The sequence below is a fragment of the Saccopteryx leptura genome, chromosome 2, assembly GCF_036850995.1.
Source record: "Saccopteryx leptura isolate mSacLep1 chromosome 2, mSacLep1_pri_phased_curated, whole genome shotgun sequence".
Taxonomy (NCBI): domain Eukaryota; kingdom Metazoa; phylum Chordata; class Mammalia; order Chiroptera; family Emballonuridae; genus Saccopteryx; species Saccopteryx leptura.
The window spans coordinates 230,109,907-230,129,554 of NC_089504.1; the positions used below are offsets into that span (position 1 = coordinate 230,109,907).

Here is a 19,648-nt window from a genome sequence, read left to right on the forward strand (position 1 = left end):
TTTTCTAAAAAAAATTAAGAATAGAGTTACCATATGACCCAGAAATCCCTCTTGGATATCTCCCCCCAAAATTGAAAACATTTATTTGTAAAGCTATATGTAACCCTTTGTTTAGTGCAGCATTCTACACAGTGGCCAAGACATGAAAACAACCTAAGTGTCCTTTGATAGATGACCAGATAAGGAAGATGTGGTACATGTGTACAATGGAATACTCCTCAGTGATCAGAAAAGATGAATATTACCATTTGTGACAACATGGATGGATCTTGAAAGTATCATACTAAGTGAAATAAGCCAGATGGGAAAAAGACAAAAACAATATGGTTTCACTCATGTGGGATTTAAATAGCAAATGAACAAACGAACTCATAGACACAGACAACAAAGGAAAAGGGGGTAGGAAGAGGAGGGGAGGGTAAAGGGGTCAACTATATGATGACAGAGGGAAATTAGACCTTGGGTGGTAGCACACGATGCAATGTACAGATGATGTATTGTAGAACTGTTCACTTGAAACTTATATAATGTTTTTAACCAATGTCACTCCCATAAATATTTTTAAACAATATGGCTTATGGCTGAGCTCCATCCCCTCAAATTTCAATAGGTCTGGGTTGGGACTGAAATTTTTGCATTTCTAATGAGAGTCTTGCTGTTGCCGCAGGTATGAGTACTGCACTGCTAGAGCCCTGTCAAGGGAGAATAAGAGAGAGACAAAGGATGACGAACTACTATAGAGCCTCCTTTAAGCCAAGTGTGAGGCCAGGCATTTCCTTCACTTGATCTTATTTCAATCTCACAACAGTCTGTGAGGTAGGTATTATTTTCTTATCTTAATTTTACATGTGGGAAAACTGAGGACCAGAGCAGCAACATGATCTGCACGAGGTCCTACAGCCCAATGCGGCCGACATCCAAGGGACAGAAGGGGGAGACTCCAGCACCATGCTGACTTTCATCCTTGCCCAGGAATCCTTCCCTCTGAACTTCTGTGAAGGGGCACAGTAGAGTCAGGCCCCCTAGCCATCCCACTGTAAACTCAGGAACTACATGTGCGTGTCTGCATCGTGTTTGTATTTCAGATTCCTCTTTTCTCATCTGGAGAACTGGTCTGTAACATAAATTAGCATTATTTTATTCCCTTCCTAAGAGATCTTCTTATGGGGGTCAAAGGTTTGACTTTGACCCTTGCCCTCTCTCAGGGATCACACTTCCTGGTTTGTTACAGAGAGGAGAGGTGGGGCTTGTATAATCAGACTATTTTATTTCTGGGACATTAGTAAATATTTAGACACAGGCTTTGCTCCAGAGTCATCATAATCTCTGTTTACTCTACATCAGCTCACATCTCTCCAAAGACAATGGGTGCCTTCACCATACCTCTCCTTGCTCTAAGAGCCAAAGAAATTAAGGTGCCACTGCCAAAGCTGGTCACTTTCCCACAGGTTATTTGCCCAAAAAACAAATAAGGGTTTCTGTTGGCATCTGTAGGTCAAGGAGGCCAGAGACCATCCTTCTTACCAATTCAAATGAGCTCATCTTTGTGATCATCAGCAACGGGGGGGCCTTCAGGCAGAGGGCCTGATTGATACTCATGATCTCTCCCCCGCACTGGCCCCTTTCAGTTCAAGTATCCTAAACTCCTTCCCACCTCAGGCCTTTGACCATCTTGTTCCTGTGGATAGAGTGCTCTTTCCCCAATCTTCACATGGCTGCCTCCATTTGGTCCTTCAGCTCTCAGTCCACACGCTCAATCCTCCATGAGGCTTTCCCTGACCCTCTTATGTAGGTTAAGAAAGACCCCTCTCCTTCCCTTTCACCCTTGGCTCAAATACATTTCCTGCTTAACACTTACCATTATTTGTCATTTTGGATGTATTTTATAAGAATGTGTATGTTTCACACACACACACACACACACACACACATATTCAAGCACCTAACACATAATGTGACACACAGTAGGTAATCAACATATAGGTATAGAATGAAGTATTAACAATACACTGTTCTAACAGATTTACATATATTTACTAATTTATTCAAAACAACTTTATGGGGTAGGTGCTATGATCTCTATTTTCCATTTAAGGAAATTGAGGCACAGAGAAGTTAAGTAACTCACCCGAGTCACACAGCTAGGAATGGGTGGATCTGGAGTTCAAACCAAGGCTCCACAGTCCATGCTCTTAATTTCAACTCTAAACCACTTCTCTAATAGAGCATTCACCCCAAAAGATACATATAGCTGCGACCAACTCAAAACATTCCGTGCCAACCAGTGGTAGACAGGGAAAGTCCAGGTGTCTATCTTCCAAACTCATCCAAAGACTTCATCATAGCTGACAGTGTCAGCGCTCTTCTGACTTCAGCCAACTAGAAATACTTATTACACAGTTATGTGCTGCATAGCGGACCACATATAAGTCATTGATCCCATAAGATTATAATGGAACTGAAAATTTTCTTTTGCCTAGTGACGTCAGGTCACAGCACAATACATTCCTCAAGTGTTTGTGATGCTGCTGGTGTAAACAAACCCACTGCATTGCCAGTCGTATAAAAGTACAGCACATACATTTATGCACATACATAGTACTTGATAAGATAATAAATGGCTGTGTTAATGATTTATGTATTTATTAGACTATACTTTTATCTTCATTTTTTACAGTGTACTCTTTCTACTTATTAAAAAAAAAAGTCTGGGCCCTGGCCAGTTGGCTCAGTGGTAGAGTGTCGGCCTGGCGTGCAGGAGTCCTGGGTTCGATTCCCGGCCAGGGCACACAGGAGAAGCACCCATCTGCTTCTCCACCCCTCCCCCTCTCCTTCCTCTCTATCTCTCCTCCTCCCGCAGCCAAGGCTCCAGTGGAGCAGAGTTGGCCCAGAGCACTGAGGATGGCTCCATGGCCTCCACCTCAGGCGCTAGAATGGCTCTGGTTGCAACGCCCCAGATGCACAGAGCATCACTCCCTGGTGGGCATGCTGGGTGGATCCTGGTCGGGCGCATGCAGGACTCTGTCTCTCTGCCTTCCTGTTTCTCACTTCGGGAAAAAAAAAAAAGTCTGCTATAAAACAGTACGCTGTGTTACACACACCAGCAGCACCTGCTACATCTTGTTTCCACTGCATCTCGACTGTCATTTTCTCTTGTGCTTGTGCTGTTTTATGCATTTAGTGTAGCTTGAGTGTGTGGTGTCTAGAGGGGACAATGATGCCCTAGGCTTCACATTCTCTCCGCTCACTCACTGACTCACCCAGAGCAACTTCCTGTCCTGCAAGCTCCATTCACGGTAAGTGTCCTAAACAGGTGCACCGTATTTTATCTTTTTTTGTTTTTGTTTTGTTTTGTTTTTTAAGATTTTATTTATTCATTTTAGACAGAAAGGAGAGAGAGAGAGAGAGAAGAGAGACACAAAGGCGGAGGAGCAGGAAGCATCAACTCCCATATGTGCCTTGACTGGGCAAGCCCAGGGTTTCAAACTGGCAACCTCAACACTTCATCCACTGCGCCACCACAGGTCAGGCTTATCTTTCATACTGTATTTTTACTGTACCTTTTTTATATTTAGATACACAAATACCTACCGTTGTGTTATAGCTGCCTACAGTATTCAGTCCACTGACATGCTGTACAGACTTGTAGTCTAAGGGCCATAGGCTATACCTTATAGTTTATGCGTGTAGTAGGCCAGACCATCCAAGTTTGTGTTACGCTCACTCCATGACATTCGCACAGTGACGAAATCGCCTAATGACGCATTTCTCAGAACATATCCACCTCATCAAGTAGTGCGTGACTGTGATTTACTTTTTCCTTTCTTTGTCTGTGGAAGTGCTAATGTGTTAGAAGATGATGGGACAGCAGCCAGAGGGACAGGAGGAGGCAGGAGCTTAGGTACCAACTAGATGACAGGAAGTTGGCTACACACCAGTCAGCTGACGCCTTAGGAACACAAGGAGTATATGGGGTGGTGAGTGGCTGTGTATTAACCAGAGAAACTCTGCGGAAGAGACTAAGCCATAGAGAATGGAAGGGAAATGGCCCCATCCTAGAGAGAGAGAGAAGGAGAGAGGGATGGAAGGGGGAGCAAGGGAGTGGGAGAGAGAGAGAGAGAATGAAGAGGAAAGGGCAGGGGAAGAAGAGCAGGCACGAGACATAGGAGAGAAGGAGGAGAAAGAGACAAAAGGTGAGGAGGCGGTAGAAGAAGAGGAAAAGGAGGAGACTAGAGGGAACAGGTTGTTCAAGAGCAAGGCAGCAATGGGCATACTAAGCAACAAAAAAGAAAACAACCTCACCACAAGACAGATATACACCACTGGGAATGCCACGCTTCGCAAAAGCTTGACTCAAACGGAAAAAAATCAAATGTTTTAGACAGTGAAGAAGTATGGCCACACCAGACTTTACCGAGGGGTCTGGTGTGGGCTGAAATTGGGCACTCTGATTTGGGCCAGGCTTGCATTTCAGGCCTTATTATCATGAGCCTAAAAAAACCCTTCTCTGTACATAGGAACAGAGATGTGCAGCCCTGCTGGAGGCAGCCTTCGACTTGGACCCAGCACCCTCCTAGCCTCCTGAATTCTGACTGCTTGCCTATGCGTTGTGGTCACTGCCCTGGAGAACAGAATACAGGCTGTTGACATCAACAATGGGGTCCAGCATGAGGGTCTGGGACAAGGGGTAAGTTCCTCTCCTCCCTCCCATTTATTTAATTCAGGGCATATTTGTCAAGTGTCTGCTAGATGCAAGGCCCGGGACCAGGTGTTGGAAGAGATTAAAAAAAAAAAAGATTGTGTTCATTTCAGCAGCACACATACCAAAAAAAAAAACACGGGCTTGTCCCTAGGCTAAAGGAAGGCATGCACAGCTACATGCCAGTGGAAAGCCATCAGAGCAAGAAGAGAGGGCCACCTGGACTTGGCAGTCACCTCCACCCAAGCTCATGTATGCCAAGTACCCATCTGTCTTCTGTCTTAACCTTCCTGAGCCTTGCTCCCTTGCTGAGCTAGCTCTCTGCCTCTTCTGTGTCCATTCACCTTATTTCCTTTCTTCCTTTCTCCTTCATGAGCCCCCTAGGTCTTAGGCTTGCTAGGCTCTTCCAGGATGCCCAGTGGCCCCCCTGGGAGCATCTACTTGGTTTAATTTTGATGGGATCTTTAACTTTTAGAGACTTAAAGATACCATCAGATACATTTTACTCAAGTGCATTTAAGAAGTGTGAGAAGCTATCTTATCTTCTTTCCTCAGAGAAAATTTCCATCAGGGTCTCTGGCCAACCCTAAATGAAAGAATTTCTTGGTTTTCAGATAAACCTTTTAGACCATACAAATATTGATCTACTTACGACCTATGCAACTTACAACCATTCGACTTTATGACCACAATCGCTAGCCACGACTGCTTCGTGTCTGCCAGCGCAAGCGTTGCCTGGCTGGGCGTAGGACAGTGCGGACCAGCTTCCGGCAGCACTACCATCTCCCCATGCACCATTTCAACTGTTATCCCAGACTCGGTACAGCAATTTGTGTTTTGTGTCTTGGATATTTTTCATCAAACCCCTCCCAAGATGTCTACCAAGAGGAAATTGTCTGCAAATATTAAACCAGTTGTACTGGTAATGCAGTGTTTTACATACACCTGACGAATGTAAAAATAAGAAACAAAATGGTATAGAGATGATACAAATGGCATAAAATGAACAAAAAATTATAATATATAATAATAATGAAAGAAAATTATGATAAAATATGACTTAAAGATTTTTATAACATCATTTCACAGTAGTGTACATATAGCCTACTCACCTTACGACCAAATCATGTTACGACCAGTCTGTCAGAACCAATCATGGTTGTAAGTCGAGCACTAGCTGTACCTATTAATCTAATCAATTTCCATCTCAAAGGATAAAGAGGAAGAGACCTGAGTAACCAGATAAACAGAGAGAGTCCTAGCTCTGGCTTTATCTTGTGTGAACTTGGGCAAACCCTGGGCTTAACCATCATTCTGGCTGGATCACTGAGGAGTCAATCAGATCAGTGATATGACAGTCCTTCAACAACTTATGGTTGAAAAAAAACAAGAGCTAAAACCAAAGTTTACTGTGAGCCAGGCACTGCTTGAGACTGTGCGTGTGTCCTCACAACTTAGAGGAGGCACTATTATCCCTGTTATAGAGATAACAAATGTAAGGCACAGAGATGTTTAGCAAGTCATCCAGAGTCACACAGCTAATAAGGGGCAGAGGCTGGATTCAAACCCAAGAAACCTGACTCCAGAGCCCAGGACTGAACAAGAAGTCAACAAGTGAGGGTCTATGGGTCAAATCTGGCCCTCCACCTATAAATAAATTTTTGTAAATAAAGTTTTATTGAAATATAGTCATGCCTATCCATTTATGTATTATCATGGCTACTTTCATGCTAGCAGCAGAGTTGAATAGTTGTGATAGAAATTCATATAGCCTCCAAAAATATTTATAATCTGACCCTTTACAGAGATAGTTTTCAACACCTGCCCTAAACCATTTTGATACACTCCTCTAGGATGATTCTGTAATAATAAAGGAAAGAAAGAAACTGTGGCTATTGGGAGACACATAGGCATTCCATTTTCAAGACCCTTGCTGGTGATGGACTGACCAGCACGCCCACACCCATCTTCCTCATGCTCATTCTCCCCTCTTAGAATTTTATTCCTGGGGCATCTTTGAGAACCTCAGCCTGACTGTCTCCCATCACAGAGGAGACTCTCTGAGACTCAGAGTGGTTAATGATATGCTCAATGTCACAAACCTGGAACAAGCCAAGTCCTTTGGTTCCTGTGAGGTCCCCGTTCCCTTTGGTGTGCTTATGCATGTGTTGAAGGAGGTTGTGGACGGGTCGGCTCAGCCCCATTGTACCTGCCACTCCTGTGGTCTGTATGACCACAGTCTCCTCCAAAACAAGAGTCTTCCACTGGGTTGTATACCTGGGGCTGTGCCACTCTCAGTAATTTCTGGCACCACTAGCCAAGGAGTGGGGAATTCCCCTTTCCAAGCCACATTCTGCTCTCATATCTCTCCCATCCCACGGACTCATTACAACACAGTACGCAGGCAGCTGTTTGTTAAAGGTGCCAAACCACAGTGCCATCAAAAAAGGGAATCCTGGGCCCTAAACCAGTCCATGGTTACGAAAGGCATAGCTTCATGGTTTCATGTTACTCAGTTGGCTTGGTTAGCCTCATGTGTGACTCAGGTTGCTGTGGGACTACCTGGCTGGCTCCCCTTGGGAGCTGACTCTTCTTGTTATCCAGCCCTGGAATCCTTCTTCCTCCTCTCTGATTGTCTCTCACTTCTCTCCCCAGGCAAAGGTGCAAGCCGTTTCTCTCACTGAGCCTTATTAACTATTTTAGAAACAAAGTCTTTTTCCAGAACTCCTGGATCTTCACCTGTCACAAGTATCAACCCAAGGTCAACTCAAGTCCTCCCTTCCTAAAATCCCCTAGGACTCTCTCCCAAAACTCTTCTGGTTGCTCACTCCTCCTATAGCACAGAGTAGGGGGCAAAGCAGATGAAGGGGGCAAAGGGTCCCATTGGAGGGTTTCTGCCTCGTCCAGTAAGCTGAAAGAGATGTCAGCTTCAGAGGCCCTGAGGCCCTGTGATGTTCTCCTTGGGCCAACACATTAGAGAACCAATACTCCAGTTAGAAACTTCCAGCCCAACAGACAGGCTTGAACTGACTTTGTATTTGGATACCAAGGGAAATTTAGAAGTATAGGTTTAACACGGTTTAAACTATTTTTCAGTTTGGGAGAGAAAGTGCTTATATTTGTATTTTCTTGCATACCGTATTTTCCTTTCAAGTATGTGTTACAATGTTTTAATCCATTTTAAATTTTAGAATAGAAGTCCCCATGCTTATTTTTCTTCTAAACTAGCAGTTTTTAAACTTCGTAAGTCAGCAGAACTTTGTTCTCAAATGAAATCTTAGCAGATTTCCTTTTTATAAAATAAATAAATGTTGGGCTGCCCTTGAGGCATTTCTGTAGCACCTACAGGTTGTAGTGAACCAATTTTTCAAAACCACTATTTTGGAATACAGCCATACTTTACTGAATCTAAAATGTCAACTATTATTATAAGACATACCAGGAAGTACAAAGAAAGAAAAACATTGTCACTTAAACATGGCACACCCCTGATTGATTGGTACACACAAACCAACTTCAAAGATGTTAAAATGTGGTCAGTGTGCAGTTAGAATTGATGATTTGCAGCAGTATAAATAAATCTGCACACAAGGCATGTTCATTGAGTCACACAGTCAATCTGAAAGTTCACGTAAGTGAAGTGGCAACAATAGCTTTATGTAAATGCTAACTTCCATAATAGCTTTACGTAAATGTTAACTTCCATTTTAGTTCGCAGCAGACAGACACCACCCGTGGGGTGGCCTTGGCATCCCTGGCCTTTCTTCCATGTCAGAATGCCCCCATTTATTGAGCACTTTCCAAGCACAGGGCTGAGTGCTGTACGTGCATTATCTCATTGGCTGGTAAGAACCCTCCAAAGCAAGAAGCTCAGGGAAGTTCAGCCACTTGCCCAAAGTCACGCAACTGATAAATGTGGCAGGTCAGACATGCTGACTTCAAAGCCCATGCTCATTCTACTTCTTAGAGTAGTCTAGAAAATTCTAGAGTTAAAGGTCACTGGTTTCCCATTTAAGAATCTCTCTTCCCATTATCCCTAACAGATGATGTTTCAGTAAGCCTGACCAGATAGAGAAGAGTCTACTTACACCAGTGATTAGCAAACCTGTCTGATCATCAAAAGCCTCTAGGAAGCTTTTTTTTTTTTTTAGAGGCAGGGAGAGGGAGAGAGATGAGAACCATCAACTCATAGTTGTAGCACTTTAGTTCTTCATCAATTGCTTCTCATGTGTGCCTTGACCAGAGGGGCTAAGGCTGAGCCAGTGACCCCTTGCTCAAGCCAGCAACCTTGGGCTTCAAGCTAGTGACCTTTAGGCTCAAACCAGAGACCATGGGATCATGTTGATGGTCCCACACTCATGCTGGCCAGACCTGCTCAAGCCAGATGAGCCCGCACTCAAGCCGGCAACCTCAGGATTTCGAACTTGGGACCTTATTGTCCCAGGTCAATGCTCTATCCACTGCACCACCACCAGTCAAGCATCTAGGAAGCTTTTTAAAATGCAGATTCCTGGGACCTTCTTGTAAGGTGTTTCTTTTTAAGTAGGTGTGGAATGCAACACAGAAATCTGTATCTTTAGAAAGCATGCTCAGGTGATTCTGATACATGGGCAGGTTTAGAAACCATTAATGCAATCTCATGACAACTCAGACAGAAATTATGATTGGAGGAAGAAAAGTTGAATTATAACCTAATCAAGGAAGCAGTGACTTCAGCACAAAAGAGAATGAAGCCATATTTTTTTGTTGGTTAGAGTAATTCAATCCTGAGACATGAGTAAGGAAAACACCACTTACAAGAAACCCACATGAACCATTGAACTCTGCCTGCTTTGGGTGGGGCTAATTCCTCTTACCAAACAATTCTCAGTCCAGGCACCAGGGCACTTTCAGGAAGAAAGACATCATTGCCGGTTAAAGTGTGAGGCATTTCCAAGCCTAGCTCAAAATGCTTATATCCTAAGGGTGGTTCTGCCCCATGCTTCCCCCCTCATTGGCTTCCTCCCTCATTGGCTTCACCCCTCATTGACTTCCTCAAGACCCAGAGATTGAAACTAAGATCCTCTCCCCAATAAGTCAGTGCTAGAAATTTTACATGAGAAGATATGTTATCTATCATCATGGGGTGAGGAGGAAAGGAGAAGAGAAGGGGGCAGACTGAGGCTGGATGAGCATTTGGTGAGTTTACCATAGGGGACACTGAAGCATTAGATGGGGTGGGGGTGCACTGCTTCCAAAATAATTAAAGTAAACATCGAGGTCCTATTTAGCTATCTAATTCAGCAAATCTCAAGCCCACCAAGATTGCACGCCAGCCTTGGCTCTGAAGCCTGTAGAGCAGCACTGTCCAACAAAACTTTCAGCAATGGGAAAAATGTTCTAGATCTGCACTGTGCAATATGGTAGCCACTATCCACATGCAGCTATTAAGCACTTGAACTATGGCTAGTGTGATATAGGGGGAAATGTTTACTATTATCTAGTTGGAATTTCCATTTGAATAGTCAATGTGATTAGTGGCTACCATATTAAACAGCGCAGTTCCAGAGGGACTATCCCAGCCTTGTCTTGAACTTTGTGACCCAAACTGCCTATTCAACATCAGCTTTTAGGAATCACCAAAGTCCCAAGATAGACCTTTGACAGAAGTTCGGGCAAAGAACAGAAAGGAGGCATCAGAATACGTGCGCCTCTACCCGCATGCAGTATCAGGAGAGACCACCATGAGGGACCCACCACAGAAATCAGCCTCTGCCCAGTATTCTTAGCCACCTTAAAGATAAAGCAGAAATAACTTCAGGGCAACCCAAGCAACAATAGTAAAGCCAATGATTAAAATTCATCTCAAAGCAACCAAAGGCCAAATGTGGCGTGATTTCCTCATAATCTCTCTCTGTGCTGTGCATGACAGTGACTTTCCTTTTTTTACTGTATTGTTTCTCTTCCTCCAATCAATTCATAGCTGTCTATCTCTTCTTCCTGTATATATGCTTTATTACCCACTCATTCACCAGCTAGTATTGCTTGTATCCCAAGCCCAAGGAATTGCACAAATTAGCCAATGCGGTCAACCAGTCCTTTTGGTGAGAACTCTAGATCAAAATGATCATTGGGTTAAACTGATAAAGTGGCCAGAGTTCTGCGCTGATAGGATGGAAGGGACCTCCCAGTTTCTGTATGGTCCATGCACATGTCTTTTGATTGGGATAGTTCTGCCCTCATATAAGCATCAGGGAAAGTGCCTCTTAAATATACAAAATACAAAATTCACTAAGAGATTAAAAAAACTGTAATTGGGAGCAGTAGGGGGCTCCTCTTTCATCATTCAACAAGTATGTCCCAAGGGTCTCCTGTGTATCAGGCACTGCATTAGGCTCCCACAGTAGGACAGATGGTCTTTCTTCCATGGGACTTATAGTAGCAAAAAGGTAGCAAAAGAGCTACTATATATTGAGTTTCCACCTCATAAGAGGTGCCCATTTCTCATAACACTCCTGGAAGGTAAATATTACTGTCCTCATTTTACAACTACAAAAGTGGAAGCTCAGATTTGCCCCAAATCTTCTCAGTCTGTTTGCAATTGTTGATTCTCTTTGCTGCCTGCTTGTGCATTCTCTTCCTCCATCTCTTCAGATTCCGAACATTATTTTTTAAGGCTATTTTCTTACCACAAGAAACTAAGGCTACCCAGGAGACCCTGTGAGCCAAAGACCCATTATCAGGAGTCTCAGGCTTGAAGAAGGGATCACCGCCACCCCAACTCAAAAAGAATGTTGCCTCCTACAGGTAACATTGTAGTTAAGCAAATGGTATTTAAAAGAAAACTTACCGGCCACCACACCATACTTCGTCCTGCCAGGAAGAAGCCTCCAACAGTCCCACGATTAGTGGAAAACATAGCCTGAGGAGGAAAGGGTCAAAAGTTTAATAGAAAACTGGAACAGGGTGACCTTGCCAGCCAAAAGGACATGCCTCTCATATACTCTCACTTTCTTCTGCCCACTTCACTTTCTGAAGCTCTTCCACATTCCTCACTCCCCTGGAGCTCAGGGATACTCAGACAGAGGAGGCAGGGACTTGATTTGATAGACCAGGAGACTGAGGCTCACAAGGTCTACATAGCTTGTCCTATGCTGACTTAGCAGTGAACTTATGGCGTGGCTTCGAGCTATTCACTCCATCTGGGTCTGTTTGTTTCTCTACAAAGTGAAGGGAAATGGAAGTGTTTATGGCTTTTTTACAAGCATACTCAAGGTGCTTGATGAAATATTATAGGTTTTAAAAGCACCATTCGGTATGCAAATTATATCTCAATAATGCTGAAGACAGAAAAAGAAACAGAGAGAGAAAGACAAAGAAGGAAGGAAGGAAGGAAGGAAGGAAGGAAGGAAGGAAGGAAGGAAGGAAGGAAGGAAGGAAGGAAGGAAGGAAGGAAGGAGGGAGGGAGGGAGGGAGGGAGGGAGGGAGGGAAGGAGGGAGGGAGGGAGGGAAGGGAGGGAGGGAGGGAGGGAGGGAGGGAGGGAGGGAAGGAGGGAGGGAGGGAAGGAGGGAAGGAAAAAAAAACCATAGGAATGCACAGTGTTCATACTAAATATTACATAAGAGTAAATATTCAAACTCGATTCAAGACTTTCCTCTTTGGGGATGTAGATAGGTGTTTGCTAAAAACATTACTTTTCAATATGTTATGAATTCTGTAGAATAATTATTATTATTAATACAGAGGAAAGAGGAGATTCATTGTAAATGGGTATCAGGAAATGCTGCACAAAGCAGGCAGCACCTCAGCAAGTCTTGAAAAAAGAAGAACATTTACTAGTCAGAGAAAAGAAGGAAAGAACATTTCAGACTTCGGGAACAGCATGAGTGATGACCCAAGATAGAACTGCACCGGTGTGGAGAGGAGGGATAGGGAATAATATTGTCTGATGGACCTCGTTAAAGTGTATAAATGGGGAAAGTAGTAATAAGTGGAGACAGGCTACAGGCCCTCAAATGCCAGGCTAAAAAATATAAGCTTTATTTCATAAGCAATAGGGAGCCACTGAAGGTTTGAGAAGGACATGCATTTCAATTAATGATCACCAGCTGTTCTCACAGCTCCTTGGAATGTTGTCTCTAAACCTTCAGCTTATTCCTAGTCCATCCCAGCCTTCCAGCACAAAAAAGGGACAGTGTCTCTGCCCTGGCCTCTTGTCCCCTTGCTCTCTCTGTGTCAATGGCCTTGCCTTAGCTGAAGCTTGCTAACGTCCCTGAAAATGCTAATGGCTAAGAATGACTTGGACCTGTCAGAGGTGTTTTTCATAAGGGACCTCTGAAGTTAAAAGTATCACTGGCCCAAAGGTATTAACCCCTGATGATGGCATTTCAGGCACTTAGAAACCCATCATTTATTCAGCAAATATGTCTGCTACAGATAGCACATTGCTGCGTGCTCAGACTGCAGAGACGCACCAGACTTAGTCCTTTGTAGGATGCATCCAAACAATCAACATAGATTTGGTGCACAGCCCTGTGTACTAGACAGTGCCAGGGAGAGCACGGGGCAGATCTTTCTGGATCCCTGGCAAGGAGTGGACATACTCTAGCAGACATACTCATACTCATACTCTATAATGAGTGGACAAAACTCATTATAGTTTTTCTGAGACTAGCAAGAAGACCAACAGACAGATCCAGGAGCAGAGAAGGTAGCTAGGACTGAAACAGATATGTCTCAAGAACCCAGGCCCCAGAAGTTTACTGGGAAAAGACCATTCTGAAGGTTGTACTTAAGTTGGAAAAGGTTGATACCACCACCTCTCCTTGCAAGTTGGAGAGACAGTGGGTTTGGAACCCACACACAACACTTCCAAACTAGTTCGAAGAGCTTAGAAAAAGAATATGAGAGCAGAGACTAGAGTGGGAGGCTGGAAAAATGCAGAAAACATGGGGATGGCTAAAGGCTAAGGAGAGGTATACCCACCCCTAGCCTTTTCCTCTCTGGAATAGTCATCCTTTATCAGCACAAGGTTGGACCCTATACACCTATCCTTCAAGGACCCTCCAGATGCCTCCTTCCCCAGGAAGCCTCACGTGGCGCTCTCTGACAGAAGTCTCCACCTCCCCTCCCTGAACAAAATAATCTCTCTATCCTGTGAACATCTAGAGAAGTCCATCTATATCTGTACACACCTCTTAACAATTGTTTTACTTTCTATTATATTACAAATTCTATTTCCAGCTTTGTTAAGGTGTCTTAACAAATAAAAATTGTATATTTTTAAGGTGTACAATATGATGTTTTGATACATGTATTCATTGCCAGAAGCTGGGGAGTGGGAACTATGGAGAGATGTTGGTTAAAGGTGCAAAGTTTCAATTATAAAATGATTCGGCCTAGCGTGCGGAGGACCCGGGTTCGATTCCCGGCCAGGGCACACAGGAGAAGCGCCCATTTGCTTCTCCACCCCTCCGCCGCGCCTTCCTCTCTGTCTCTCTCTTCCCCTCCCGCAGCCAAGGCTCCATTGGAGCAAAGATGGCCCGGGCGCTGGGGATGGCTCCTTCGCCTCTGCCCCAGGCGCTAGAGTGGCTCTGGTCGCAACATGGCGACGCCCAGGGTGGGCAGATTATCGCCCCCTGGTGGGCAGAGCGTCGCCCCTGGTGGGCGTGCCGGGTGGATCCCGGTCGGGCGCATGCGGGAGTCTGTCTGACTGTCTCTCCCTGTTTCCAGCTTCAGAAAAATGCAAAAAAAAAAATAAAAAAATAAAAAAAATAAAAAAATAAAATGATTAAGTCCTGGAGACCTCATGTACAGCATGGTCACAGTCATTCATAATACTGTATGGTATAGCTAAGTTTGCTAAGACAGGAAATCTTAAGTGTCCTCACCACAAAAATATATTGAAACCATGTGAGGTGATCAATGTGTCAATTAGCTTGATTGTGGTCATCATTTTACAAATATTTAATCCCCCACAGTGCTTAATATAATGCCTTGTATGTGGTGCACATTCAGTAAAAAGTTAAATGAATGGATTCTCAGTTCCTTCAGGCTCTACTCCTCCCCCATATCCCACCCTAAACACTCTTTATGGAAATGAGCAACCTCCTCCACCCCAGGAGGGCATTCTGCAGTCATCTGTCAGGAGCATTCAGTAGGTGCTTCCTGGGCCATGCAAGGCAGCTCAGATACCCTGCCTCCTTTCTCCTCGCTGTTCACGCCCTACAAATAGAAAGGCACAGTCTCCATGAGCACAGGATGCTCAAAGGAAAGCTCTAAGGTTCCAGACCCCATTTTGCAAACCATGGCTTTGAATATGCCTGTGTACCCTGCAACTAGAAGAGGATGATTTCACTATTGCAAGCCACAGAAGCCAAAAAGCACAATTAGTGCCCCATATGTTTATATTTTCTCAATGGAATAAAAATATCATTGAGCAAAAGGAAGATGCTTCACTTGACCAGGCTGTGGCACAGTGAATAGAGCATTGGTCTAGGATGCTGGGGACCCAGGTTTGAAATCCCGAGGTCTCCAGCTTGAGTGCAGGCTCACCAGCTTGAGCGTGGGCTCACCAGCTTGAATGCAGGGTCACTGGTTTGAGCCAAAGGTCACTAGCTTGAGAAAGGGGTCACTGGCTCGGCTGAAGCGCCCCAGTCAAGGTACGTATGAAAAAGCAATCAATGAATAACTAAGGTGCCGCAACTATGAGTTGATGCTTCTCACCTCTCTACCTTCTTGTCTGTCCCTGTCCCCTCTTCCTCTCTGTCGCCAAAAACAAAAAACAAAAAAAGGCCTAGAACCATCCATCCAATCAGCCCTCTGTATTTGCAAATTCCCAATATAGGATTGAAAATACTGTTTTCTATCTGCAGTCCATTAAATCCACAGATGTGAAAGACTAAATATTCATTGAAAAAAATCCATGTGTAAGTAGACCCACAGAGTTCAAACCTGTGTTGTTCAAAGGCCAACTATACACTAAAGAATAAACTCTAGCCTCTAGCCCCAATATGATAGGATGAGGCACCACTGAAAGAGGAAAAAACAGAACTAAATAATGTTGGAAGAGATGGGGATGTGATGACAGAGGGACATCAGCTGTGTCTTTTCTAAGTTGAGGAAGCACAGTGGGGCTGGCTCACTCTGTCTCTGCAGCCCAGAGATCACGCAGGAGTCAGGACCTGTCCCTGAACCAAGCCCTAATGCTCCAGGAGGAAAAGAGAAATGTAATTGGAAGAAATCCAGCACGCTGAATGATCAGGGTCCATAGGCACTGATTAATGTGGACAAATATATACTAGCAGGCTCATAAAATAGCATTTAACAGGACAAGTGACTCTGATCTGCAGATATTTGAAAAGTGTAAACACCATAATCATAAGGACTGGCAGGGCTAAATAAAATGAGATTGCTTAAGGGAAATGGAGATTGTCGCTATCTGAGAAACAGGCAATTCAACACAGCTAGCCAATGATCGATTCACATCTTGGCTCCAACATTTAGAAACTGTGGAGGGGTCGGGAAAGGAAGGCAGGCAAGATAGCAAAGTACCTGGTACCACAGAAAAGAGATCTAGTTCCAGGAATAATTCCATGAATTGCAGCCTCAGGCAAATCACAACCACACAGGGCTTCAATTTCCTCTTCTGTAAAATGGGGACTAACATTCCTGCCCTCTCTGTCTTGTGCCTTTTTGTCCAGATATCTTACTCTGTGGACCACTTTTGTCCATTTTAGTTAAAAAGAACAAAAATAATTCATACCCTCAAAAGCAAATAATAATAGTATTTTAAAGATACCTAGCATGGCCTTGACTGGTTGGCTCAGCAGTAGAGCATCAGCCTGGTGTGTGGAAGTCCCAGATTAGATTCCTGACCAGGGCACACAGGAGAAGAGCCCATCTGCTTCTCCACCCTTCCCCCTCTCCTTCCTCTCTATCTCTTTCTTCCCCTCCCACAGCCAAGGCACCACTGGAGCAAAGTTGGCCTGGGCACTGAGGACAGCTCCATGGCCTCCACCTCAGGCGCTAGAATGGCTCTGGCAGAAATGGAGCAACGCCCCAGATGAGCAAAGCATCGCCCCCTGGTGGGCATGCTAGGTGGATCCCGGTCGAGTGCATGTGAGAGTCTGTCTGCCTCCCTGCTTCTAACTTCAGAAAAATACAAAAATTTTAAAATAGGCCCTGGCCGGTTGGCTCAGTGGTAGAGCGTCGGCCTGGCGTGCAGAAGTCCCAGGTTCGATTCCCGGCCAGGGCACATAGGAGAAGCGCCCATCTGCTTCTCCACCCCTCCCCCTCTCCTTCCTCTCTGTCTCTTTCTTCCCCTCCCACAGCGAGGCTCCATTGGAGCAAAGATGGCCCAGGCGCTGGGGATGGCTCCTTGGGCTCTGCCCCAGGCGCTAGAGTGGCTCTGGTCGCGACAGAGCGACGCCCCGGAGGGGCAGAGCATTGCCCCCTGGTGGGCGTGCCGGGTGGATCCCGGTCGGGTGCATGCGGGAGTCTGTCTGACTGTCTCTCCCCCTTTCCAGCTTCAGAAAAATACAAAAAAAAAAATTTTTTTTTAAATAAATAAATAAGGTGCCTAGCATCCATAATGAGCTTCCAGATTCTTCTCTGCAAATACAGCAATCTGAGGGAGTCATAATGGTAAGACTGTGTCCATTTGGCACTTAAGTAAACTGAGGCTGGAGTGGGTTACACAAAGTCAAGTGTCTGAAACCATGTCAAAGCCATTACTAAAATTGAGACTCCTAGTTCCTAATTGGACTCTTCTGGGAAGTTGAGGGTTTGGAGGAAGAGTCAGCCATGCCAACTCCTTCTGATACTTGGGGAGGCTTTTAGTCACATCTGATTTCTACAATTACTTTTTAAAAAATCTTTTTATCCCTAAAAACAAATCTCTGTGGCCATGGAAGGGTTAATGTCCACCCTCCTCTCCTCCTGGCCTGCCACCCCCATGAAAGACTTTGAGAGTGGCTGGAATTTTTGCAAATTTAAAACACCTCCTCTGCTGGTTACTGGGTGTGCCAAAGTCTGTCACAAGTGAAATTTCCATGTTTCAGGCTGCTAAGAACAAGTTTCTCTAGTTTGGTGTGTCCCCAGAGTCCCAAAAGGAAACTACACCTCTTCCGGGCCAGGCCACCCTCTAATCTTCCTCCTTCTCCTCCTCCTCCTCCTTCTCAACCCAGCTTTCCCAGCTGGCACTCACTGCAGCCCCTGGGATCCCATGGCACAGGGCCTTCAGCCAGCCTTTCCAGGAGGAGGACACCAGGCAGCTCCCCGACCTTAGGCTGCCCCATGGCACCTGCATCTGACAGAAGCTTGTGTCCTTCCCCATCTACACTGTTTCTTTTCCATTTGAAACTGGATGACTAAGAGGCAGGACAGTAGTCACCTCCTCCCAAGCCTGGGACCCTACCTGCGGCTACAGGCTGGCTCTCTCCTGCCCCTCACAGCCCGCCCCCCATCTCTCACCCTCTCCTCGGCTCACAGGTCCCTGGTGTCCGTTTGTCGTGCTGGCCAGCACCCCTGTCACTTGCTTGTCCTCATACTTTGCCCCTCTTCTTAAGTGTTTCCAAGTCATTTCTACTCCTCTCCACACACCTTTAAGGCCATCCTTCCTCCCCTCCTCGCAGTTCACCCAGGCTCTTGCTCCACCGTGCATCCCTTGTCCCTCCCGGTGGCTCTCGCTCCATCAGCGAGTGTCTCAGGGCCCCCACATACCCACAGCCCGACAGCCATCACCACCACGAAGTAGACGACGATGACAGAGATGTCGGCCGCATTACGGATGCGCTCGTGCGGCGCGAGGGGCGCAGCAGTCGTGATGGTCTCAGGGCTCAAGGTGCTACTCTCCATGGCGGCGGCGAGGTGTCCCTCCCGCCGGGGCCACTCGTTCCTTATACGGCCTCCGGGTTAATGATCAGCCCAGCAGAAGGGCACCTGCAAATTGGCGGCAGCCGGGCGGTGGTGCGGACCCCTGCGCTGCGCCGTCGGGGAGCAGCTCTGGACGCACAGCACGAAATGAGGCTCGCGCTGAACGGCTGGTGGGGCGGCGGCAGCCCGCAGGTAAGGGCTTAACTGCCGGCGGGGAGGGGCCGGCCAGGGGGTGGTGCCCGCTTGGCACAAAGGCCCGCTGTGCTCCCGCAGCGGGCACCCAGCCGGCCTCCTGGACTGCCGCGGGGCCACTGCCGGAGCGGCGCCATTGAGGAACTAGGCTGCCTGGGGCCAAGCGCCTACTTAATGTCACCTGCCACCTGTTCTTAAACTAGTCCCACGACCTCCGTGAACCTTCGTTCTCCGCGTGTAAAATGGGTACAGGACTCACTGTTCCCAGGAAACAGCGAAATTCTTGGTCTCCCTGGAAAACATGCTGCGGAGGACCAGTTGTTGGATGTTGCCCTTACAGGTTCAGCACAATTGCAATCTCTTGGCCACTGGATGGCCACCCATCCACCTACCTTCTGACTCCCCTTCCACAGCCTGCAGCCATCAGGCTCACTGTTACCCGCACCGAAAGGAGGAAGAAACTGAGGCTGGGAAAGGGAATTCCACTAAAAGCTATCTGTTTGTCCTATGCTTCACCCATTAGTGTGATTTGGGGCCCTTCCTAGGCAGACAGGAGGAAAGATACTAGAAAATCCTTTCCAAGGATCTCACCAATCCCTGACCTTTCCTACAGACTTAGCCCATGTGGAAACACAGATCTAAGCCGAGAGTCAGGGTTAAGAATAGAGACGGCTAAGAGAAGAGTCATGACTCGCTCAAGGTCACACAGTGCTCCAGTGATAAATGTGGCACTGCATCCCAGGACAAGGCAGGCCTAGTTCAGAGGGTGGTTGAGGGATGCTCTCAGGGCTGGTGCTGGAGGCCGCAGAGCAGCCGCTTTTAGAGTGGGGAAGCTTCACTGGGATGATGAGATACAGAAGGGGAAAGACCACACAACCCCTGCCAGGGTGCTGTTCTGCCTG

At 45.9% G+C, this 19,648-nt stretch overlaps 1 protein-coding gene across 1 annotated transcript in view; it reads right to left on the reverse strand.

The window, feature by feature from the left end:
- Positions 1-18,687, reverse strand: part of SLC5A1 (solute carrier family 5 member 1) — a 62,854-nt gene extending 44,167 nt beyond the window's left edge. Inside the window, exons 1-2 of the mRNA XM_066370413.1 lie at positions 18,402-18,687; positions 11,529-11,600 (exon numbers count right to left, since the gene is read on the reverse strand). Of these exons, the coding sequence (XP_066226510.1) occupies positions 11,529-11,600; positions 18,402-18,536 (207 nt within the window). The 5' untranslated portion in view covers positions 18,537-18,687. The remainder of the gene's footprint in view (positions 1-11,528; positions 11,601-18,401) is intronic.
- Between the last annotated feature and the right edge of the window lie 961 nt (positions 18,688-19,648).